General features: G+C 43.7%; 2 protein-coding genes across 4 annotated transcripts in view; one reads left to right on the top strand and one right to left on the bottom strand.

The window, feature by feature from the left end:
• Nucleotides 1-25,693, top strand: part of RHBDD1 (rhomboid domain containing 1) — a 232,020-nt gene that overhangs the window by 124,673 nt on the left and 81,654 nt on the right. The window lies entirely within an intron of this gene.
• Nucleotides 3,822-12,197, bottom strand: LOC143808279 (microtubule-associated serine/threonine-protein kinase 4-like). Its single transcript, XM_077290772.1, has 16 exons — nucleotides 11,902-12,197; nucleotides 11,606-11,707; nucleotides 11,402-11,471; nucleotides 10,661-10,728; nucleotides 9,482-9,567; nucleotides 8,867-9,075; nucleotides 7,007-7,145; nucleotides 6,787-6,919; nucleotides 6,431-6,596; nucleotides 6,213-6,311; nucleotides 5,866-5,988; nucleotides 5,606-5,721; nucleotides 5,426-5,517; nucleotides 5,012-5,085; nucleotides 4,454-4,546; nucleotides 3,822-4,221 (listed from the first exon to the last, which is right to left on the bottom strand). The coding sequence occupies exons 1-16, from the start codon at nucleotides 12,124-12,126 to the stop codon at nucleotides 4,124-4,126; spliced, it is 1,893 nt and encodes a 630-aa protein (XP_077146887.1). The 5' UTR covers nucleotides 12,127-12,197; the 3' UTR covers nucleotides 3,822-4,123.

The following is a 25,693-nucleotide window of genomic DNA, read 5'->3' as shown; positions in this document are numbered from 1 at the left end:
CCGTTCGACGCCTGCTCTGTGTGGTCTAAAAATAGTTGTTTTTCATGCATACATTCCAATTTTTGGTCTGTCAATTACGCTAGGTCTATACACTATCTTGGTAAAAAAAAAAAAACATTTTACAGTGTGGTAGTTCCGTGATACGCCTCATCTATCTGTGGGCTACAAAGTGTGCTTTTGAGGCTTCCATTCTCCTTTTTTTGCGGTGTGTTATACTAGCTCTAAACAATATTTAGCAGTAAAAAATAAATATACAGGCCACATATTGAAGAGTCTGGTATCTCAGTCAAACGCCAGATGTATCTATGGCCTACAAATTGTGGTATTTCAGGGCTACATTCCACTGTATTTGCTGTCTTTGACCTGATTTCTGTACACATAGGCCACATATTTTACAGTGTGGTATCTCCGTGACATGCATCATGTGTCTTTCATCTACATGTGTCAGATCAGCGATCTGACAGGCAGCGCTGCAGGTTTGCTGGTGCCTGCTCTCAGCAGGCGCTTGCAAGCCACCTCCCTGCAGGACCTGGAAGGAGCCCCGCGGCCATCTTGTTTCCGGGGCCTGCAGGGAGGAGACGCTCAGAACAACGCGATCACATCCCTTTGTTCCGAGAGTCTCAGGGAAGCACGCAGGGAGCTCCCTCCCTGCGCGATGCTTCCCTATGCCGCCGGAACACTGCAATCCTGTTTTATCGCAGTGTCCCGGGGGTTAATGTGACGGGAGCGGTCCGTGTAATAATCAGCTGACATCCGGCGGCAATCGGCCGCTCTCTCCCCGTGAGTGCGGCCGATCGCCAATGACGTACTATCCCGTCCCTGGGAATTAAGTCCCAGGTCACCTCGACGGGATAGTACGTCATATGGCAGAAAGGGGTTAACATCCTCATACTGGCATGCCTGACCTGGCATGTCACTCTCCACAAGGAGAAACTTTACCCCTTAGATCCCAGTCTTAGCCTCTCACCTAGCCAAATCAGATCTCATACTTTGCACTGATGAGGGGCAACACCCAGAAATTGAGATTGATTTGGCTTTTATCCTAAGTCATATGGAAAGGCTCGTTAAAGTGTAGATATTGACTTATAGGATTGCTACTTCCAATAGATGGCACTAGAGTTCAAGTCCTCTTCTTCTCTGAATAGACAATTGGCATATTTAATTTCTCAGAGGAGCATGCAAGGCGTTTCATTCACCTCATACTGGCATGCCAGACCTGGCATGTCACTCCCTGCAAGGAGAAATCTCACCCCATAGATCTTACTCATACATGGGCAGTGCGCTCATTGTATGTACTATGTATAACCAATGGTTTCTACATTGGATAAGTTTGTTGCCGTCATCTCCCTGACTTATTTTTCAATATCACAAAATGTGTCCTCTACATGTTAATTGATTTCTCTTACAAAGATCACAGTTATAGTGTTCACACAGTTAACTGAGCATAATATGGGAGAGGTCCTCTTTGATTTAGGTTATTGGATTATATCATGTCTGTGAGTGTAACTGCTCCATTATGGAGACCATTAAATGGCTGGTTATTTTCTAAGGTTATGTTCTAGTCCCCCCTAGGTGATTGCTTGATCATTTCTACAGTATACTGCAATAATTTAGTAGGAGTAACTGTGCTAGCATGGTGGTGGCAAGGGCAGCAATTGCAACCCCGCCAGCACCCCGTGACTGCCGTAACCAGCTAGTCTGAGTCTGATTGCTTAAATAACTAACGTTCTAAATATTTAATCTGTTAGATCTGTTTGAGCTATTAGAGCCAGGTGCCAGCTGTATAACACAGCTGGCACCCCCTGTATGGAGAAGGCCCCACTCCATTTACCTGCAGCCGCCATATAGTATAAATGTACGTCATGTCAGGAAGGAGTCAAATAAATTAGTGTAAAGTAATGCTTAAACAGAATTTACATTTTATTCCTTATAAATTACACCACAAGGATGGAAATTGCTGAAATCACATGACCATGATTAGAATATATACACTGTTTTTTTGTGGATTTTGAAGCAGATCTGCATCAAAATCTACTTACAAAAACCTCAGTTTGAACGTTCCATTACATTTTTTACATAGCCTTACCATGCAACTCATTTAGTCTCATCTCTGCTCTTTCAATTTTTTTTCAACGTTGTAAGCAAATACAATATCCTCTGAGATTTAAATACAGTATAACAGAATGTAACTCCAAGTAAATCAAACTTCTGTGAAATCAAACTGTCCACTTAGGAAGTAACAATGTTTGTCAATCAATTTTACATACTGTTGTGCAAATGGAATAGAAAACAGATGGAAATTATTGGCAATTATCAAGACACCCTCAATAAAGGAGTGGTTCTGCAGTTGGGGACCACAGACCACATCTCAGTAATAATGCTTTCTGGCTGATGTTTTGGTCACTTTTGAATGTTGGTTGTGCTTTCACACTCGTGGTAGCATGAGACGGACTCTACAACCCAAACGAGTTGCTCAGGTAGTGCAGCTCATCCGGGATGGCACATCAATGCGAGCTGTGGCAAGAAGGTTTGCTGTGTCAGCGTAGTGTTCAGAGGCTGGAGGCGCTACCAGGAGACAGGCCAGTACAAGGAGATGTGGAGGGGGCCGTAGGAGGGCAACAACCCAGCAGCAGGACAGCTACCTCAGCCTTTGTGCAAGGAGAAACAGGAGGAGCACTGCCAGAGCCCTGCAAAATGACCTCCAGCAGGCCACAAATGTGCATGTGTCTGCACAAATGGTTAGAAACCGACTCCATGAGGATGGTCTGAGTGCCTGACGTCCAGATGGGGGTTGTGCTCACGGCCCAACACTATGCAGGACGCTTGGCATTTGCCACAGAACACCAGAATTGTCAAATTCGCCGCTGGCGCCCTGTGCTCTTCACAGATGAAAGCAGGTTCACACTGAGTACATGTGACAAACGTGACAGAGTCTGGAGACGCCGTGGAGAGCGATCTGCTGCCTGCAACATCCTTCAGCATGACCGGTTTGGCAGTGGGTCAGTAATGGTGTGGGGTGGCATTTCTTTGGAGGGCTGCACAGCCCTCCATGTGCTCGCCAGAGGTAGCCTCACTGCGATTAAATACCGAGATGAGATTTTCAGACCCCTTGTGAGACCATATGCTGGTGCAGTTGGCCCTGGGTTCCTCCTAATGCAGGAGAATGCCAGACCTCATGTAGCTGGAGTGTGTCGTCAGTTCCTGCAAGACGAAGGCATTGAAGCTATGGACTGGCCCGCCCGTTCCCCAGACCTGAAACCGATTGAACACATCTGGGACATCATGTCTCGCACCATCCACCAACGTCTCGTTGCCCCACAGACTGTCCAGGAGTTGGTGGATGCTTTAGTCCAGGTCTGGAAGGAGATCCCTCAGGAGACCATCCGCCACCTCATCAGGAGCATGCCCAGGCATTGTAGGGAGGTCATACAGGCACGTGGAGGCCACACACACTACTGAGCATTTCCACTGAAGTTGTATCAGCCTGTAACTTCATTTTCCACTTTGATTTTGAGCATCATTGCAACTCCAAACCTCCGTGGGATATTATTTGGGTTTTACGTTGATCATTTTTAGGTTTTATTGTTCTCAACACATTCCATTATGTAATGAATAAAGATTTACTGGAATATTTCATTCAGTAATATCTAGGATGTGGGATTTTAGTGTTCCCTTTATTTTTTTGAGCAGTGTATATATTGGTGGTACGTATATATTGGTGGTACAAAGCAACAATGCTTTTAAAAGCACAAACACCTCTATGTATTTTTTTTTTTTTACAATATTCGGAGTGAAGTTTGATGAATACAAGAGAATCTCAATCAATATAGATTTTTTTAAATTCAAGAATAGGATAGAGGGATGAAAGGTGAACAGAATTGGTAGACAAAAACATAGTCAGGAAGACAGCCAGGGTCAGATACCGGGTGATCAGGAAAAGCCAAGTCAGGCGAGCAGTATGGATACAGCGGAGCCTGGTGACAGAGGCATTACCGAAACATATCCAGGTAAAGACATTACAGTCAGAAGGCCACAGGTAGATGGTGATGGTCCTTCTATACAGGTCCAGCAGTGATGGAGGGTCTGCTGAACTTCAGGGTGCTAGATGTTGAGGCTTTACGTCTTAGATGACACTAGGGCAACTGTGACAACATGCAAATAAGCGAGCAGCCCTGGATAATCCGCGCCGGCAGGATGATAGGATCCGGCGGAAGATGGAACCTAAGAGAAGAGAAATAAATATAATGTAAGTGATGGGACTCCATATTACATGATTCTACTGGGCGATCACTGAGGCCGGACAGCAGAGGAATCTTATTCACACAGATGTCAGGAATCACTGTCAGCCATCAGACATGTGACAATCCCATCACGGACATGACATCTGCTCCATATGAATTATTCTCACTGACTGACATACATCATACAACATGGAGCTGATTCTCACACTTACCTCGTCTCTTTTTCCCCTTTTTTACATTTTCTGAGTTTTCTTCCTTTATACTCAGATTTATTGCAGATTTTACTTCCTCCTCAGCTGGAGTTTCTGATTAGAAAGAAAAATAACTCTGTAAGAACATATTCTTATAGGATCTGCTCTGTCTCCTGTATATAGTGGACTTGTTCTAGTCCTATCCCCTATAGTCCTGATAATCTGGCATTACATCATAATAGAGCAGAATAAGTTCTATGTAACATACATGACCTAATCTGAGGGGCATTAGATGTGTCACTGATCTGGAGCAGTAAATGCCACGTGGCGCATCACTAATGAGCAATATTCTACTACAGGCCTTATAATGAGATCGATTCCAGGATGAAAAATCATAACTCACAGAATCCATAAAAAACCTCCTGGACAAAATTAGGACAATAGAGATACAATATGGGCCTATGGGCAACATAACTGGGATACATGTATCAGGGATAACACAGGAGACCTATTACAGAAAAAGCACGTGGAAATATTTGAGCCTTAAATTTAACATTCTCATGTTTGACATATACGTACCTGACAATGAGGAGGAGAATGGCAAGCTGCTTATAGGATCGTCTCTATCAGGTTCACAAAAAGATTCTTTCTGTCTGTTTGGGAGAAGAAAAACATGTAAATCACAAGAAAAGTTTGTTTCACTAGAAGAACATTGACTATAGGGCCTAATAGGACATATGACAGTCACAGTGGGGAAGGTTTTGTGCCCAGATCTACCTTCCATAGATCAGAGCCGAAGACAACTACCAATACTCTCTCCTACAGCGTGGCCAGCTGTAAATACGAATGACTGGCTGCTATTTTGGGTAGTTATCACCATGATTTTGGAAACCAAAAGCACAATGATCACTAATCATTGATTTTGTATTTTATGTATATGGTATTTGGTGCTGTGCACATACATCAGCCTGGAACTTGCCATATTCTACTCACATTTCTGATATATTTGTGCTGGATGCTGGAGTACACTGTGGAGGGGACTTGGGATCCTCATCATTCATTGTTCTGGTAGTGATGGTACAGAGCTAAATAAGGACAAAAACAAAATATGATTTTTCTCTTTTACTTTTAAATGTTTATTTTTTACATATTTTGGATTTTTTGATCACATACTTTAGAAAGCCTTTCAGAAGATGATGTAAAATTTTGAAACTCAAAGCTCTTGTTGTCCTCATTTGTGTCCCCTTCCTCATCCTCGGAGGCCAGATGTTCTTCTATATCCTGGCGATCTACACAGGTAGTGAAGTGTTATTAGAGGTTGTCAGTATAACACAGTAATTTTTTACCACTAATATTAATGGAAACCAATCATTACATTTTAAGGAAGACAAGAAAAACAGTTACTTAGTCTAGATGTGCCTCCTTTTACTTACTGATAAATAAGCTGGTGTCCACGTCAGATGCAAACTGAGGAATGTACTCCGGCTTCTGACTTAGAAGGTTGCCAAAGTCTAAGTCACTCAGGAATGGATGGCCTTTGATCTCAAATGCTCCTCCTTGAAAAAATTAAACAAAAGTGATGCGGACATTGTCAGAGACTGCTTCATTTCTGAACAGTTTAACCTAATCTGGACTAATGACATAACTGAGACAACATGAAGGAACATGACTGAAGCTCATATTGTGGAGAACTAGAAATGGAGGAGCTGATAGAGAAGTCTTGATCCTCATGGGCATGAGTTATAAGTGTAATATGTGAATATTAATAGTATTATATTACCTGTCCCAAGTCTATCTGCAGGCTTTTTTCTGAGCAGCTCAGTAATTAGGTTCTGCGCATCGGGGGGAGGAGCGAAATCACAATCCCAAATTATGCCTCCTGTAATACAGAAAATGACAAAATACAGAAAATAAAACCTCTTTACTGGACTGTAAAATAAAACAAAGGAAATGAACCAATGTAACCAATAACCGCAATGGTCAGATTATTCTTCTTACCATTGGTAACACTTTCATAAAGCTCAGTTAGGGAATCTCCATCAAATGGCAGAAATCCCACGAGAAATTCATACAAGATGATCCCCATTGACCACCAGTCAACGGGTCTTCCATATCCTTCTTTCAGGATGATCTCTGGGGCGAAGTAATACGGGGTCCCACACATCTGGAAACCAACAGAAGAAAGAGAAGAGATTAATGAAACGTTTATCACGCCAAGTTTTCGCCATAAACACACAATGACAGAAGATAAAATATCAGTGGAAAAGTTCTCTAGAAATGAAGAATATAGAGAAGAGACAATAGTGTGATGAGATTTGTAAAGAGCAAGCCGAGTTCCTGTAAGTGCTACCAACCTCATGGTCCATGAACTCTCTGGTGATGTCCTCCGCTAATTCCTTGTAGATGTTGGTTTTTGGTATCATGATACCAACTTTTGAAAGCCCGAAGTCGGTAACTTTAATGTGTCCAGAAGATGTAATCAGGAGGCTGTGAACAAGAAGATGCTTTTAGCCTCACATACTATGATAATACGTGATTACTTCCCCTCTTTATTATAGTACAAGGGGCACTTACTTTTCCGGCTTCAGGTCTCTGTGCACCACACCATAACTGTGGAGGTATTCTACAGCAAGGACCGCTTCTGCAAAGTACAAGCGGGCCAAGGGGACAGATAGAGGACCCATGGTGTTTATAAGGGTCTCACAGTCTCCACCTATAGAAGAAAGAAAATATGACCGGTGAGGGGTTTATACAGCAGATCACCACGATATATGATGAGAAGTGAGTGGAGACATTAGGGCAAGAGATAATATATATGCAGATATAATGTATAGTGCACATTATATTAGACTGAATCAATGGAGGAATGTCGTCCATGTAACTAGTAACATAAAGTGATGTCACATCTCGTCTACAGCTGGAGATACTGACACGCTCAATGTGGACACACAGGGAGATCACTCCGACAGTGGTGTTAATAGAAATGACAGGGCCCCATAGTAAAAGTTCTAATTTCCCCCTCTTAAAAAACCTTATTGTTCTCGACTGCACCAATACACCTTTCTTGATCATTTTAGAGTATGAAGATCTCAAAAATTCCCCAACCTATCACACACTGTTAGGTATCCCCACAGTTAATCCTCCTTTATACAGTTTAACCTTACACATACAGTGTAACACCTGTCAGTCTGATGCCCCCCTCAGTATTGAACCAGTCACAGCCACCTACTCAGTATAATGTCCCCAGCAGGCCCTCACACAATATAATGTCCCCCACAGGCCCTCACACAATATAATGTCCCCAACAGGCCCTCACACAATATAATGTCCTCCACAGGCCCTCACACAATATAATGTCCCCCACAGGCCCTCACACAATATAATGTCCCCAACAGGCCCTCACACAATATAATGTCCCCCACAGGCCCTCACACAATATAATGTCCCCCACAGGCCCTCACACAATATAATGTCCCCCACAGGCCCTCACACAATATAATGTCCCCCACAGGCCCTCACACAATATAATGTCCCCCACAGGCCCTCACACAATATAATGTCCCCCACAGGCCCTCACACAATATAATGTCCCCCACAGGCCCTCACACAATATAATGTCCCCCACAGACCCTCACACAATATAATGTCCCCCACAGGCCCTCACACAATATAATGGCCTCCACAACTCCCCACTCAGTAGGATGGCCCCCATAGCCAATCAAACAGAATGAGGCACCCCACAACACATCACTCAATATGAGGACCCCCACTCAGTGTAGGGGCATTCACAGTCACCAACTCAATATGGCGACATACATAGTCCATCATAGCCTCTCACACAGCACGCCATTCAATATTATTGGCCCATCCATCCCCACCTTTCAGGAATTATGGCCTCTGCAAACCCCACTACTCAGTATTATGGCCCTCACCAACCCCACCACTTAGTACTATGGCCCCCACCAGCCACACCTCTCAGTATTATAGCCCCCATAACCACCACTACTTAGTATTATGGCCACCACTAGTCTCACCACTCAGTATGATGGCACCCCCCAGCCTCACCACTCAGTGTTATGGCCCCTACCAGACCCACCCCTCTCAGTATTATGGCCCACAGTCCCACAAATTAGTGTGATGACCCCATCAGCCCCTCCTGTGCAGTGTAAGTACTGAGACTCCACACTGCAGGTGTAATTCAGTATTGTGACGTCAGCACACCTGCAGTGCATGGAGTCTCGGACCCATCTGAGCAGGCTGAATCATGGATCAAGGAGCCTTTGGCTCTGAAATTGTGATGACAGGTGAAGGAATTGGGTGCAGTGCCCCTGCACACTCTTTGGGGATGTAACCATCCTAATTATCCTAATTTTATAAGCGGTGATAAGATAGAACTAGCCATGGGCTGAATACAATACAAAATACATGTCCTACCTCCTACATACTCCATGACCATACACAAGTGAGATTTAGTTGGAAAGGAGCAAAGCATGGAGACCACAAAGGGACAATCAGTGAATGTTAGGATGTCCCGCTCCAGATAGGCCCTTTTCACTTTTTTTGGAGTGTCTATGTTCCGCTTGGTCATTTTCTTCAAAGCAAAGATCTGGTGTGAGTCTTTATGGTGCACCAAGTAGATAGCCCTGGAGAGAAGGAGAATCCATGGTTTATAATGAATCAAACAACATCTATAGAAATCATTATCTAATTGTTAAAACTTATGTTTAATGCTAGAAGATCGGGTGTCACTAGAAATCCATCAGAGAGCACTGCATAGATCACCTATGGGAGGTCTGCAGAATGCCACGTCTGACGGACCCTCACCCAGGTCACATTAGAGATGAGCAAATCTACCTAAGTTATTCTTGGGCAGATTCGCTGTATTTGCCCAGTAGATATGATTCATTATGCCAAATAAAAGTTTGTCCAAATTGAAAGAGCTCCAATTGCTCCCTCCATACCCCAAGACATAATAAATGGAGGTGAGGGAAGGTGCAGAGCACAGAGGCGCACTGTCATTGGGAACCCTGAGAAATGTGGATTACTCACCCAAAATGTCCACTGCCGATCAGTTTAGTTGTTTCATAGTCGCTTTCATGCGGCTTTCTTGTCGGGGTCAATGATTTAATCACACTCTATAAAAATAAGAAATGATGTTAAGATATAGGAACCACTGGAAAAACTTCTCCCTCCTAGATTATGTCCCAACTGATATCACTGATCTGATTGTAGGAAACAAGACAATCTTAAGGCTATGTGCACACGTATTCTGGTCCACTGCGGATTTTTCCGCAGTGGATTTGATAAATCTGTAGAGCAAAAACGCTGCGTTTTTGCTGCAGATTTATTGCGGATTTACTGCGGTTTTTCTGCGGATTTCACTGCGGTTTTACAACTGCGGTTTTCTATAGGAGTAGCTGTAAAACCGCTGTGGAATCCGCAGAAAGAAGTGACATGCTGCAGAATGTAAACCGCTGCGTTTCCGCGCTTTTTTTTTCCGCAGCATGGGCACAGCGTTTTTTGTTTCCTATAGGTTTACATTGTACTGTAAACTCATGGAAAACTGCTGCGGACCCGCAGCTGCGGAAACGCTGTGGATCCGCAGCATTTTCCGCATCATGTGCACATACCCTAACGCTACACAGACAAGGATGTAATTTAAGGGGGATCCTCCAGATACCGATCATGAAGAGATCACAGAGGAGAACTTAAAGGGGATCTGTCAACAGGATTTTACTATGTATTCTGAGCTCTGATGATGTAGAGGCTGAGATTCTGATTCCAGTGATATATCACTTACTAGTCTGTGTCGTTGTTTTCATAAAATCAGTGTTTATCAGCAGGAGATTATCACTAGAGGACTATCTGTCTCGTGACATGTAGTCCTATTGCTCTGTCTAACTCCGCCCCCACCACTGAGTTTTCTGCCTATACACCGTGTACACAGAAAGCTGCCAATTACTGGAGTGGCCAGCGTTATACAGAGCTCAGCATTCAGAGCAGAAAAATTGGTGATTTCATCACAACTGCTGCACCCAGGAATGTCATTAATACATTGCTGGAATCAGGGTCCCTGCCTCTACATCCTGCTGCACTCGGATGGGATGGTAAAAACCTGGTGACAGATTCCCTTTATATTAATGCTATTGCTAATAGAGGCGACCCATGGTGATGTGGGGGATAATACTGGACATGTCTTTCACAGACATCTCCCTCTATGATACTTACACCGACAGATTCTTGGATCTCCGGGATCTCAAAGAATCTACTGTCAGGATCCGCCAGCACAGTTGTATCTACAGTAGTGATAAAAAGATGAAGAGATAAAATCTATTAGACAATATTATTATTATTCATTTGTATAACACCCTTAATTCCATGGTGCTGTACATGAGAAGGGGTTACATACAGGGTTATAGATATCGTTTACAGTAAGCAGGTTTACAGGGACAGACTGGTACAGAGGGGAGAGGACCCTGTCCTTGCGGACTTACATTCTAATCCTACATACATAATACAGCGACATAATACAGAAATGACAAGATGTCTGCAAATAGTAAGAACGCTTCTTATATAGGGATTCTAGATATGGATAAATGTAATATAAGTGATGGAGGAATCCTCCAATCATCCCATAAATGAGGACCCCCACCCTCACCGTACATGTGAGCGATGGTAAGAGAGCTGAGGGATAGGTGTCATATGCAAATTAGGCTGGATGTGCAATGGGGGCGTGTCACTGTACTCGGATTTCTTCTTCCACCCCAGTTCCCCTTCCCCCCCCAAAAAAAAATGCATAATTTTTATTAGCGGAAAATGGCCTATACCATCCGTCATCCGACTGCTTCCATATGCAGAAATGTGGTGAGCGGCGGCCATTCCACAGAGTAGAAAGAGTAAGTGTAACATTATCCCCTGCTCTCTGCAATATCTGGACATTTCTTGTAGAAGGTTGGGGGATGGGCTCACCTGGAATCAGATCGCTGCACGGCCCCGGGATCAGATGCTGCCCATCTTTGGCCTCGCCTTCTGCTGTTTCCTGATGGATACAATATATGTAATTAATATGTGGAACCTTACACTAAATCATCACACGCATAAATCAGGACTAAACCGGCATTTCCAGATGCAGCCACTTGTGACTACACAGATGAGAAGACGATGGCTCCTTACCAGGCGTTCCAATGAGCGAGCCGGACGTTCCAGCACAGACAGGACTTCATCGGCCAGTTCTTTAATAAAAGCCAAATCTCCATATTGAGATCTTTCTTCAGCCTATAAAGAAAAGAAGAAAGAAAAAGGGACATTTTGAGATGAGAAAGGTCACAGAGGAGGCCGCCATTGTATGTGACATTGGCCCCTCTCTCTGCAGAGACAATGACTACATAGATGGGGACTCGTCGTGGCTTATACTGGAGGAAAGCAGAAACGTCTATGCCACCATTATTATCTGTACGGAGAAGATTTACCTGCTGTACTAATGTCCTGATGTTCTGAAGTAAATCAGTCACATACTCTGAGGTAAGATGACCTTGTTGGTATTTGGTCAGGCAATTCCTTACTAGCTGCACCACCAGCCGGTGAGTGAAGCTGAGGACGCCATCGGGTGGTAGAAGCACAGTGCTAGGGCGATTGTTGTGAAGAATCCGCCATAGTGCTTGTACCTGAAGATAATCTAGAATAAATCCAGCCATAGCGAGAAACTGCAAGAGTGCGTTGTCACCAGCTATAGAGCCAAGAATGGCACCCGTGACCCTGTGCACATTGTATAAGTAGCGACTGTCGGCTGTGATGTCACAATGCGGAACAATCACCAGTGATGTCATCATGGAATCCGGTGATGGAATCTTCAAGGGGCGGCTCTGCACAAATAGATGCTGCCTAGCAAGATGTGAAGTGGAAGCACCATAGAATTAAATTAATCTCAATCAGAAGCGTAGCTTTGCTACCAGGCGGTCAAAATAGGCAGCTGCCTGGGGCCCCGCTCTCTAAGAGGGTCCGCCGGTAGCTACGCTGCTGTTAAGTGTATGGGCATATGGCGCGCCCCTACAATAAAGCTGTGCAGCAGACTCGATCTCCCTGCACCGCCACCCAGCCGCTATTGAATGCGTGAGCCGTGGGGGCCCGGTACCAGCATCGGCCCCCCGACCGTCATTGCAAGTTCAACTGTATTGGCTGTCGGCTGAATGCTGACACAGATGAAAGCAATGATGAGACCGCTCCCTCTGCCATCATTCCCCCTGATGTCAATGATGTAGACACCGGCAGGGAAAGCGATTACATCATTGCTTGGCCCCCACTGTCCTGACAAGTACAGTATGTAGAGTCTGCCTTTGGGGAGTGCATTATATTACAGGTGCTTCTCACAAAATTAGAATATCATCAAAAAGTTAATTTATTTCAGTTCTTTAATACAAAAAGTGAAACGTGTATATTATATAGAGTCATTACAAACAGAGTGATCTATTTCATGTGTTTATTTCTGTTAATGTTGATGATTATGGCTTACAGCCAATGAAAACCCAAAAGTCATTATCTCAGTAAATTAGAATACTTTATAACATCAGCTTGAAAAATGATTTTAAAATCTGAAATGTTGGCCTACTGAAATGTATGTTCAGTAAATGCTCTCAATTCTTGGTCGGGGCTCTTTTTGCATCAATTACTGCATCAATACGGCGTGGCATGGAGGCGATCAGCCTGTGGCACTGCTGTGGTGTTATAGAAGCCCATAACATACGGAGATCTAATTATATGGGGGTCTCATGCAGGACATGGAGATGCTATGGTGGTCTCATGCTGGATATTGGGAGGCTGTGTGTGCCTCATGCAGGAGATAGGGTGTCTATGGGAGCCCTGTCTGTGGGGCTCATGCTGTATATAGGGAAGCTGTGTAGGACTTATGCTCTATATGGGGAGGCTGTGTGGGGGCTCTTACAGTATATAAGAGGCTGTGGGGGACTCATACGATGCAGAGAAGGGGCTGTATTATGGTTCATACGATATCTAGGGGGATGTCAGCGTACTTAATTTTGCTCAATATTAAGTGATACAATTAATATAATTATCAATAGTATAATAATTCTAATTAATACATTGATATTAATATTGAGCAGAATTAATTTCAGCCTATTGGTTCGGGCCCTCCACAACAGTTTTGGTCTCTCATTTGGCCCTTCGGGAAAATTAATTGCCCACACGTGTTTTAGAGGTTTGTTTTACCATTTAGAGGGCACACAGACAATAAGTGCAGTAATAGGGACACATACGGCATCAGTGACTCAGCATTGGGATATCAGCAGGATGAGGAGTTTGTGCAGGTTGGGAATAGATTGGGCCAGTGCAGGAAATGTGAGAAGTCAAATGTGTCTTTGTTGTAATCTCTGCAGCCAAGTCCTGGCTGGAGAAGTTGTCGTGTCGGTCTGGACTAGAGATGAGCGAATATGTTAGGAAAATGAACGCCAAACATATGTTCGGCACTAATATGGTGCATTCGGATTCGTGATCGGTAAACACGGACATTTTTCTTAAAATCGGAAAAAGTCGGTAACATTCGGTAAAAGTGCAGGAAAATAATTGCGTTGCCACTAAAGTATTTTAAAGTAGATGATGGATAGATAGAATTAAAGCCGTCAATTCATCCGCCGAGTACAGTAATATCACAGCGTGACAGGTTAGAATAGAATAGATGCATACACATAGAATATATATATATATATATATATATATATATATATATATATATAATAGATGTCAGTGACACACACATATATACTGCATATGTATAAATATTAGATACATAGATACAAGAAAAGCCGGCAATTCAGCAGCCGTGTAGTGTAAAATCACAGCAAGAGACAACAGGATAGAAGAGATGAATTACATACAGTAAATACACAAAGAATAGGTAGATATACAGATGTATGTGATAAATACAATTAGCACAGTGTGTGTGCAGCTTACTTTAAATGTATTTAATAAAAATAAAATATTATTTTTCTGAAAAAAATGCCATAGGCTCCCGCTTAATTTTCGTAGCTAGCAGAGGGAAAGCCGAAGTCTGTGGGGAGATGTTTATAGCCTTGGAAGGGGGTAATACCCATGGAGCTTCCCAGGCTATTATTATCAGCTCACAACTGTATACTTAGCCTTTACTGGCTGTTAAAATGGGGGACCTTAAAAAAAATGAAGTGGGGGACCCCCTATAATTAGTAACTAGCAAAGTCTATGTAGACAGCTGTGGGCTGATATTAAAAGCCTAGGAAGGGGGTCATGGATACTGCCCCCCCAGGCTGAAAACATAAGCTCTCAGCCGGCCCAGAAAAGGCGCATCTCTAAGATGTGGATTGGTAGACAATGAGGAGGAGGAGGAGGAAGAACAAAAACTACTTTCATGTGCTATAGACGGTACTACAAGACAGCTGTCATACCGTCTGTTCAGCGTGGATGGCCTAAGGATGAGGAGGAGGACAGCATGGTCAGTCTTCCTGTTGGTGAGGACACGGAATTCTTGCCTGTTAGCAGTCTGGCTTGCATGGCTGACTTTATGTTGCGCTGCATTTTCCATGACCTTCACATTATTTAAATTTTCGGTGATACTCATTACTGGTTGGTGACACTTCTAGACCCACGCTACAAGGAGAACTTTCAATCTCTTCTTCCCGAGGCAGAGAGGTGTACTAAAATGTTGCAGTACCAGAGGGCCCTTGTAGCGGAATTGCTTAAAAAATTCCCATGTGAGAACGCTGGCAGCAGACGTCAGAGTTTGTTGCACAACCAAGGAGTCCAAGCAAGAGAGACAGAAAATCCAGCTCAGGCAGGGGAATAATGGCAAAGTTCTGGGGCAGTTTTCTCAGACTCTCCCATCGTGCCGGCACAGGGACAAGGGGTGCTGTCACAAGAAGTGCAATGTTTGGGAAGATGCTGAGGGAGTACCTTGCAGATCGTGCAAATGTGCTCTGGGATTCCTCTGTGCCTTTTAATTATTGGGTATCCAAGCTGGACACGTGGCATGAACTGGCTCTCTACGCCTTGGTGGTCCTGGCCTGCCCTGCTGTTAGCGTTCTGTCAGAGCGTGTTTTTAGTGCGTTGGTGAAATTATAACAGATAAGTGCATCCGCCTGTCAACTGAAAATGCTGACAGGCTGACTCTTATAAAAATGAGATGTACGTATATTCTTCCCATTTATTCTTATATTTTCCATTTTTCCTATCTCTGGACCATCCTCTTATGACCTAGTGTATACCTCTCCAATATAAAATATTGAAATACTGTTATATTATATTTTTATTTATAGCCCTGTCTCTGAGCTGTTGGTAAGGACCAACATATCTCGTTGGACACATTCTGGCTTCATATCTATGAACCTGTGTTCGCCCCTCCCTTTTGTTATTTTCTTTCATAGGTGGATTCACATCCTCTATTCACTTGTTTGATTTCAGTATGATTGATCATCTACTATATAATTGTCTAAGGGTCACTTCCGTCTTTCTGTCCTTCTGTCTGTAACGGTTATTCGTTCGCTGATTGGTCTCGGCAGCTGCCTGTCATGGCTGCCACGACCAATCAGCGACGCGCACAGTCCGGAAGAAAATGGCCGCTCCTTACTCCCCGCACTCCCTGCCCGGCGCCCGCATACACCCCTCCAGTCTGCCCTCACACAGGGTTAATGGCAGCGGTAACGGACCGCGTTATGCCGCGGGTAACGCACTCCGTTACCGCTGCTATTAACCCTGTGTGACCAAGTTTTTTACTATTGATGCAGCCTATGCAGCGCCAATAGTAAAAACATCTAATGTTAAAAATAATTAAAAAAAATAAAAAATGATTATATACTCACCTACGCTGCCTTTCCCGCACCTCGCGATGCAACCGCCACGTTCCGTTGGCACGGATGGTCTGGCAGAAGGACCTGCCGTGACGTCACGGTCATGTGACCGCGACGTCATCACAGGCCCTGCGCGCCTGCGCGAGCAGGCTGGGACCGGAAGCACAGGCGACAGAACTACAAGTATGGTAAGTATGTTACAGCTACAAGGGGCCCTCGGATCGGAAGGTGAGTATGTTTATTTTTTATTTTTTAACCTGTCACATACGTAGCTAGGCAATATACTATGTGGCTGGGCAATATACTACGTGGCTCTGTGCTGTATACTACATCGCTGTGCAATATACTGCGTGGCTCTGTGCTGTATGCTACGTCACTAGGCAATATACTATGTGGCTGGGCAATATACTATATAGCTGGGCAATATACTACGTCGCTTGGCAATATACTACGTCACTGGGCAATATACTACGTCACTGGGCAATATACTACATGGCTGGCCAATATACTACGTCGCCGGGCAATATACTACGTCACTGAGCAATATACTACGTGGCTCTGTGCTGTATACTACGTCACTGGGCAATATACTACGTCACTGGGCAATATACTACATGGCTGGCCAATATACTACGTGGCTGGGCGATATACTACGTGGCTGGGCAATATACTACGTGGCTGGGCAATATACTACGTCGCTGGGCAATATTCTACGTGGCTCTGCTGTATACTACGTCACTGGGCAATATACTACGCCACTGGGCAATATACTACGTGGCTGGGCAATATACTACGTGGCTGGGCAATATACTACGTGGCTGGGCAATATACTACGTGGCTGGGCAATATACCACGTGGCTGGGCAATATACTACGTAGCTGGGCAATATACTACGTCACTGGGCAATATACTACGTGCCTCTGTGCTGTATACTACGTCACTGGGCAATATACTACGTCACTGGGCAATATACTACGCCACTGAGCAATATACTACGTGACTGGCCAATATACTACCTGGCTGGGCAATATACTACGTGGCTAGGCAATATACTACGTGGCTGGGCAATATACTACGTGGCTGGGCAATATACTACGTGGCTGGGCAATATACTACGTGGCTCTCTGCTGTATACTGCGTCACTGGGCAATATACTACGTCACTGGGCAATATACTACGTCACTGAGAAATATACTACGTCACTGAGCAATATACTACATGGCTGGGCAATATACTACGTGGCTGGGCAATATACTACGTGGCTGGGCAATATACCACGTGGCTGGGCAATATACTACGTAGCTGGGCAATATACTACGTCACTGGGCAATATGCTACGTGTCTGACCAATATACTACGTGGACTGTGCAATATACTACGTGGACATGCATATTCTAGAATACCCGATGCGTTAGAATCGGGCCACCATCTAGTTATTATTATATTCTTACAGGATATATAAATTATTATCATATGTGGCAATTATTTACGTGTTTATGATTTATGAGAAAGTATATAAAAATTGGTGTGTGGGTATATCTATATATGTAATTGTCTAAGAGGTACTTCCGTCTGTCTGTCCTCAACTTCCGTAACGGTTATTCATTCGCTGATTTGTCTCGCCAGCTGCCTGTCATGGCTGCAGCGACCAATCAGCGACGGGCACAGTCCAATTAGTCCCTCCCTACTCCCCTGCAGTCAGTGCCGGGCGGCCGCTCCATACTCCCCGCAGTCACGCCTCACACAGGGTTAATGCCAGCGGGTAACTCACTCCGTTACCGCCGCTATTAACCCTGTGTGACCAAGTTTTTGATATTGAGACTGCCTATGCAGCGTCAATAGTAAAAGGATCTAATGTTAAAAATAATAAACAAAAATAAAAAATCATTATATACTCACCTTCCGCCGCCTTTCCCGTTGCTCGTCACCCTCCGGTAACCGCTCTGTGCAAGCGGCAGCTTCCGGTATCAAGGATCGTATGGCAGAAGGACCTGCCATGACGTCACGGTCATGTGACCGCGACGTCATCACACCCTGAGACCGCGCACAGGCGACAGAACTACAAGTATGGTGAGTATGTTAGAACTACAATGGGCCCTCGGATCGGAAGGGGAGTATGTTTATTTTTTATTTTTTAACCTATGACATACGTAGCTGGGCAATGTACTACATAACTGTGCAATATACTACGTGGCTCTGTGCTGTATACTACGTCACTGGGCAATATACTACGTCGCTGGGCAATATACTACGTCACTGGGCAATATACTACATGGCTGGGCTATATACTACGTCACTGGGCAATATACTACGTCGCTGGGCAATATACTACGTCACTGCGCAATATACTACATGGCTGGGTAATATACTACGTCGCTGTGCAATATACTACGTGCCTCTGTGCTGTATACTACGTCACTGGGCAATATACTACGTCACTGGGCAATATACTACGTCACTGGGCAATATACTACGTGGCTGGGCTATATACTACGTGGCTGGGCTATATACGTGGCTGGGCTATATACTACGTCGCTGGGCAATATACTACGTAGCTGGGCAATATACTACGTCACTGGGCAATATACTACGTGGCTGGGCAATATACTACATGGCTGGGCTATATACTACGTGGCTGGGCAATATACTACGTGGCTGGGCAATATACTACGTGGGCTGTGCAATATACTACGTGGACATGCATATTCTAGAATACCCGATGCGTTAGAATCGGGCCACCATCTAGTATAGTATATACATATATATATATATATATATATATATATATATATATATACCGTATATACTCAAGTATAAGCCGACCCCCCTAATTTTGCCACAAAAAAACTGGGAAAACTTAATTACTCGGGTATAAGCCTAGGGTGGGAAATGCAGCAGCTACCGGTAAATGTCAAAAGTAAAAATAGATACCAATAAAAGTAAAATTAATTGAGACATCAGTAGGTTAAGTGTTTTTGAATATCCATATTGAATCAGTAGCCCCATGTAATGCTCCATAAAGTTTATGATGGCCCCATAAGATGCTCCATATTAAAATATGCCACATATAATCCTGCATAAAAGTTAATAATGGCCCCATAAGATGCTCCATAGACACATTTGCCCAATATAATGCTGCACAAATGTTGATTATTACCCCAAAAGATGCTCCATAAAGATATTTGCCTCATATAGTGCAGCACAAACCTTGATTATGGCCCCATAAGATGCTCCATACAGACACTTGCCCCATATAATGCTCCACAAACGTTAATTATGGCCCCATAAGATGCTCCATAAAGATTTTTGCCCCATATAGTGCTGCACAAACATTATGGCCCCATAAGATGCTCCATACAGACACTTGCCCCATTTGCTGTTGCTGCATTTAAAAAAAAATCACATACTCACCTCTATGTCACTCAGGCCCCCGGCACTTCCAATATTCACCTGACTTCGTTTCCGTGCCGCTCCATCTTCACGTCTTCTGCACTGACGTTCAGGCAGAGGGCGCACACTAACCACGTCATCGTGCCCTCTGACCTGAGCGTCACTGCAGAAAATGCTGAAGACGGAGCGGTGCCGGAACGAGGAGCAGGTGAATATCGTGCATCACTGCGCTCCCCTCCCCTTTATACTCACCTGCTCCTGGCGCAGTCCCTGCTGGTCCCTGGTTCCCGGCGCAGCACTTCTTCCTGTACTGAGCGGTCACCGTTACCGCTCATTACAGTAATGAATATGCGGCTCCACCCCTATGGGAGGTGGAGCCGCATATTCATTACTGTAATGAGTGGTACCATGTGACCGCTCAGTACAGGAAGAAGCTGGGGCGCCGGGAAGCCAGGGACCTGCAGGGACCGCGCCAGGAGCAGGTGAGTATAATTAGACAGCCCCCACTCCCCCTCCCCTGCAGACCCCTGGGCATGAGTCGAGTATAAGTCGAGAGGGGGACTTTCAGCCCGAAAAATCTCGGCTTATACTCGAATATATACGGTATACAGTACAGACCAAAAAAAACCTGGAATATAAGACATATTTTCAGTTGTTTCACACTTTTTTGTTAAGTATGTAATTCCACATGTGTTAATTAATAGTTTTGATGCCTTCAGTGTGAATTTACAATCTTCGTAGTCATGAAAATACAGAAAAATCCTTAAATGAGAAGGTGTGTCCAAACTTTTGGTCTGTACTGTGTGTATATATATATATATATATATATATATATATATATATATATATATATATTTATATATATATATATATATATATATATATATATATATATATATATATATATATATGTATATATATACACACACTGTGTTCCAAATTATTATGCAAATAATATTTCCTCATATTTTCTCTAAATTACCTATCTGAATTGCAGTCATTGTTATTTTCCAGTCGTCTACTATTCTAGTATAATTGCAATGGTTTGGAACAAACTGCCTATGAAAACAGTATCTTTTTAAAAAAAAAAATAAACACTCAAAATGCATGTTCCAAATTATTATGCACTGCAGAGTTTTCAACCTTTTTTTTTTATTTTGAACAAAAAAATGGCCAATTGTGAAGTTATAAGCATTATCAGCTTATTACAAAATGAAATCAAACAGTTTTCAAGTGAAAACTTTATTCTAGGTGATGTTACATTTGCACATAGGACCCCTTGTTCGAAAGAAGCTTCTGAACTCTCTCGTCCATTGAATTTGTCAGTTTTTGGATGGTTTCTGCTTCAGTTGTTTTGCATGTGGACAGAATACCCTCCCAGAGCTGTTGCTTAGATGTGAACTGCCTCCCGCCATCATAGACACTCCTTTTGATGATGCTCCAGAGGTTCTCAATGGGGTTGAGGTCAGGGAAAGATGGTGGCCACACCATAAGTTTGTCCTCTTTTATGCCCATATCAGCCAGAGATGCAGATGTGTTTTTTGCAGCATGAGACGGTGCATTATCATGCATGAAAATGATCTTGCTGCGGAAAGCACGGTTCTTCCTCTTGAACCATGGCAGGAAGTGTTGTTTTAGAAACTCCACATAGATTATGGAGTTCATCTTTACCCCTTCAGGGATCATAAAGGGGCCGACAATCTCTCTCCCCATGATTCCAGCCCAAAACATTACTCCACCTCCTCCTTGTTGGCGCCTTAGCCGTGTTTTCATGGGGTGTCCATCAACCAGCCATCCTCCACTCCATCCATCTGGACCATCGAGCGTTGCACGGCACTCATCGGTGAACAAAACAGTTTGGAAGTCAGTCTTCATGTATCGTTTGGCCCACTGGAGCCGTTTCTGCTTGTGTGCAGTGGATAGAGGTGGTCGACAGGATGGCTTACGCACAGCTGCAAACCTCTGAAGGACCCTGCATCTTGTTGTTCTGGGGACGTTGGAGGCACCAGCAGCTTCAAAAACTTGTCTGCTGCTTTGACAAGGCATTTTTGCAGCTGCTCTTTTAACCTTACGCAATTGCCTGTTGGAAAGAGTCCTCAATTTTTCCTTATCAGCACGCACACGTGTGTGCTGGGTATCAGCTACATACTTCTTGATTGTGCGATGATCCCGATGAAGTGTCTTGGCAATGTTGATTGTAGTCATGCCTTGACCTAAATACTCCACAATTTGTTGCTTCTCAGCAGCCGACACATCCTTTTTCTTTCCCATTTGGGCAAAAAATGTAGGCTGCTTAATAATGTGGAACAGCCTTCTTAAGTAGTCTTGCCTTTATTTGGACACCCCTGCAAAACTAATTTGCACAGGTATCTGCAATTACTTTCAGTGATATAAAGAGCCCTGACACACATCACCATCAATGAGTTTAAATGACTAACAGAAAAATTCTAACCTTATCACTCCTAAACTCTTTGTGCATAATAATTTGGAACACAATATATTTGTAAAATCTGTCATACTGGTTATATGTTGAATTCTTTGTTTTGCTCTTTAGAAAAAATCCTTTAACAAGGCCATAAAGGCCGAACTGTTGGGAATATTATTTCTGTTTATTCATTGTTCGGCTGTGAACCACAATAAACTACAAAATATTTTCTTTTTCATCATATGGACTGAGCCTTTTTGGATATATTTTGTGTGCTTAAGGTTGTCTTAATTATAGTGATTTTATTTTTCCTTCAGAGCACCAATCTGGTTATTTTTAAAGTGCATTTGAGCTTTGATGTCTATAGTCTAATATATAAAGCTGAATGTGTGTATGTATGTATGTGTATATGTCCGGGATTGGCATCTGCACCGTCGCAGCTACAGCCACAAAATTTTGCAGTCACACGTCTGGACCCCGAGAGCGTCATAGGCTATGTTGTGAGGCAAAATTTTAACCCCGCACGTTCCAATTCACCAAACAATTTTGCCCCTATCTGCATAATGGGGAAAAAGTGAAAGGAAAAGTTTTGGAGGCAAATTGACAGCTGCCAGATGTGAACAAGGGGGACTTAAAGAATGAGAGCGATGGCGCCAAAGAGTATATACCGTACAGTTGATAAGGTGGGTCCCCGACATGGGATACTTACCACACATGGGGATATGAACACACACACAAAATGCGCCACACACTACCACGTGCTTGAACACATATACCACCCTCATCGCACATTTCACCACACATACAGTACACCAACCTCTCCACATAAAAGTCGAAACACAAAAGTCGCCGCTCAAAACTCACCACGCGCAAAATTTCGCCACATGCAAAACTAGGCTCACGCAAAATTAGCCACAAGGGCAAAACTCACCTCATGGAAAACTTGCCACACGCAAAATTTGCACACGCGGAAAAATTGCCACATGCATAAAAGTTGCAACACATGCAAAAGTTGCCTCACACAAAACTTGCACATACCCAAAACGCACCACATAAAACTCGCCACGCGCAAAACTCGCCATGCACAAAACTTGCTGCACACAACTTGCTACACTAACCTGTCACATGCAACTCGACACACAAAAAGTTGCAAAAAGTTGACAAACTACAAGAGCAACAAATGTGCCATATAGGAAATACGGCAGCTGTCAGTCACATGACCTGTCTATTATGTGTATGTGTGAGCTATTATATACTGCCAGGGGGGTGGGCTTCCTGTTGTCTTGTTGGCTGGGGATTTATCAGGCTGCCAATTTAGCTTACAAATACTGAGGTAAAAATTCTGACTAAATAACGTGTGAATGCGGTCTAATACAGGAGGAGATAACATACAGATATATACTATATACAGGGGAGATGACACACAGATGTATACTATATACAGGAGGAGATGACACATATATGTTATATACAGGGGAGATGACTCACAGGTATATACTATATACAGGAGGAGATGACATACAGGTATATACTATATACAGGAGGAGATGACACACTGGTATATACTATATACAGGGGAGATGACATACAGGTACATACTATATACAGGGGTGATGACACACAGGTATATACTATATACAGGGGAGATGACTGTTGTGAATTCTGTTGTGGGTTCTGCTCTTGGGCTCCCTCCGGTGGTTATAAGTGGTAGTGCTGCTGTTTGTCCTTCACAGCAGTCATCAGGTGCGTCCACTTCGGACGGGGCTATTTAGTCTGGCCTCACCCTTTGGTGAGTGCCAGTTGTTCATTGTTCCTTGGTGGAGTCACTTCTCCTCCTGGATTCTCCTGCTTATCTGCTTAAATCATCAAAGATAAGTCCTGGCTTGGTTTTTGCAGTCCACATACTGTGGACTTTATTGTTCAGTGCATTTCTATGTTTTTCTTGTCCAGCTTTGTCAGTGTGGATTTATTCAGTCTAGCTGGAAGCTCTGGAGAAGCAGATTTTCCATCCATGCCTTTAGTTAGGTGTGGAGATTTTTGTATTATCTGTGGTGGATTTTTCTAGGGTTTTTTAATACTGACCGCATAGTACTCTGTCCTATTCTGTCTATTTAGCTAGATTGGCCTCCTTTGCTAAATTCTGTTTTCAGTCTGCGTATGTTTTTCCCCTCTCCTCTCACAGTCAATATATGTGGGGGGCTGTCTATCCTTTGGGGATTTTCTCTGAGGCAAGATAGTTTTCCGTTTCTATCTATAGGGGTAATTAGTCCTCCGGCTGTGTCGAGGTGTCTAGGACTGATAGGTACATCCCACGGGTACTGCTAGTTGTGGTGTTAAGTTCAGGGTCTGCGGTCAGTACAGGTACCACCTCCTCCAGAGCACGTCTGATGCTGCGCCTAAGCCACCAGATCATAACAGTACAACTGGCCAACAATGAGTTAACCGCATCTCAAAAGAAGGGAAAGAAAGTGCTGAGCCATTTTTTTTTCTGTACTCTGTGTTTTTTTTTTTTTTTTTCCTCTTTACCTCTGGGTGGCTCAAGAGTTAGACGCTGATATGGATGTTCAGGGACTTGCTTCTCGTGTGGATCAACTTGCTGCTAGAGTACAGGGTATTTCTGATTATATCGTGCAGACTCCTGTTTTGGAGCCTAGAATTCCTACCCCTGATCTGTTTTTTGGGGACAGGTCCAAATTTCTGAGCTTTAAAAATAATTGTAAACTGTTTTTTTGCTCTGAAGCCCCGTTCCTCTGGTGATCCCATCCAGCAGGTAAAAATTGTCATATCTCTGTTGCGTGGCGACCCTCAGGATTGGGCATTTTCCCTGGAATCAGGGAATCCGGCCTTGCTTAATGTAGACACCTTTTTTCAGGCGCTTGGGTTATTGTATGATGAACCTAATTCTGTGGATCATGCTGAGAAAACCTTGTTGGCCCTGTGTCAGGGTCAAGAAGCGGCAGAATCGTATTGCCAGAAATTTAGAAAATGGTCTGTGCTTACTAAATGGAATGAGGATGCTTTGGCGGCAATTTTCAGAAAGGGTCTTTCTGAATCTGTTAAAGATGTTATGGTGGGGTTCCCCACGCCTGCAGGTCTGAGTGATTCTGTGTCTCTGGCCATTCAAATTGATCGGTGCTTGTGTGAGCGCAGAGTTGTGCACACTATGGCGTTGTCTTCCGAGCGGACTCCTGAGCCAATGCAGTGTGATAGGATTGTCTCTAGAGCTGAACGCCAAGGATTCAGACGTCAGAATAGGTTGTGCTTTTACTGCGGCGATTCTGCTCATGTTATTTCTGATTGCCCTAAGCGTGCCAAGAGAATCGCTAATTCCGTTACCATCAGTACTGTACAACCTAAATTTCTGTTATCTGTGACCCTGATCTGCTCATTATCGTCATTTTCTGTCATGGCATTTGTGGATTCAGGCGCCGCTTTAAATTTAATGGACTTAGAATTTGCCAAACGTTGTGGTTTTACCTTACAGCCTTTGCAGAGTCCTATCCCTTTGAGGGGCATTGATGCTACACCATTGGCTAAAAATAAACCTCAGTTTTGGACACAGTTAACCATGTGCATGGCGCCAGCCCATCAGGAAGATTGTCGTTTCCTGGTGTTGCA

Source organism: Ranitomeya variabilis, chromosome 2 (assembly GCF_051348905.1).
Source record: "Ranitomeya variabilis isolate aRanVar5 chromosome 2, aRanVar5.hap1, whole genome shotgun sequence".
Classification (NCBI taxonomy): Eukaryota; Metazoa; Chordata; class Amphibia; order Anura; family Dendrobatidae; genus Ranitomeya; species Ranitomeya variabilis.
The sequence above is the reverse complement of the archived record's forward strand: the minus strand, read 5'-3'. Positions and strand labels throughout refer to the sequence as shown.

Coding starts and splice junctions, on each gene's coding strand:
- LOC143808279 (XM_077290772.1), bottom strand. CDS start 12,126: ATGGCTGGATTTATTCTAGATTATCTTCAGGTACAAGCACTATGGCGG. Junction 9,568..10,660: donor AGATCCAAGAATCTGTCGGT/GTAAGTATCATA, acceptor TTATTTTTATAG/AGTGTGATTAAATCATTGAC. Junction 5,086..5,425: donor AGCACAAATATATCAGAAAT/GTGAGTAGAATA, acceptor TCTCCCAAACAG/ACAGAAAGAATCTTTTTGTG.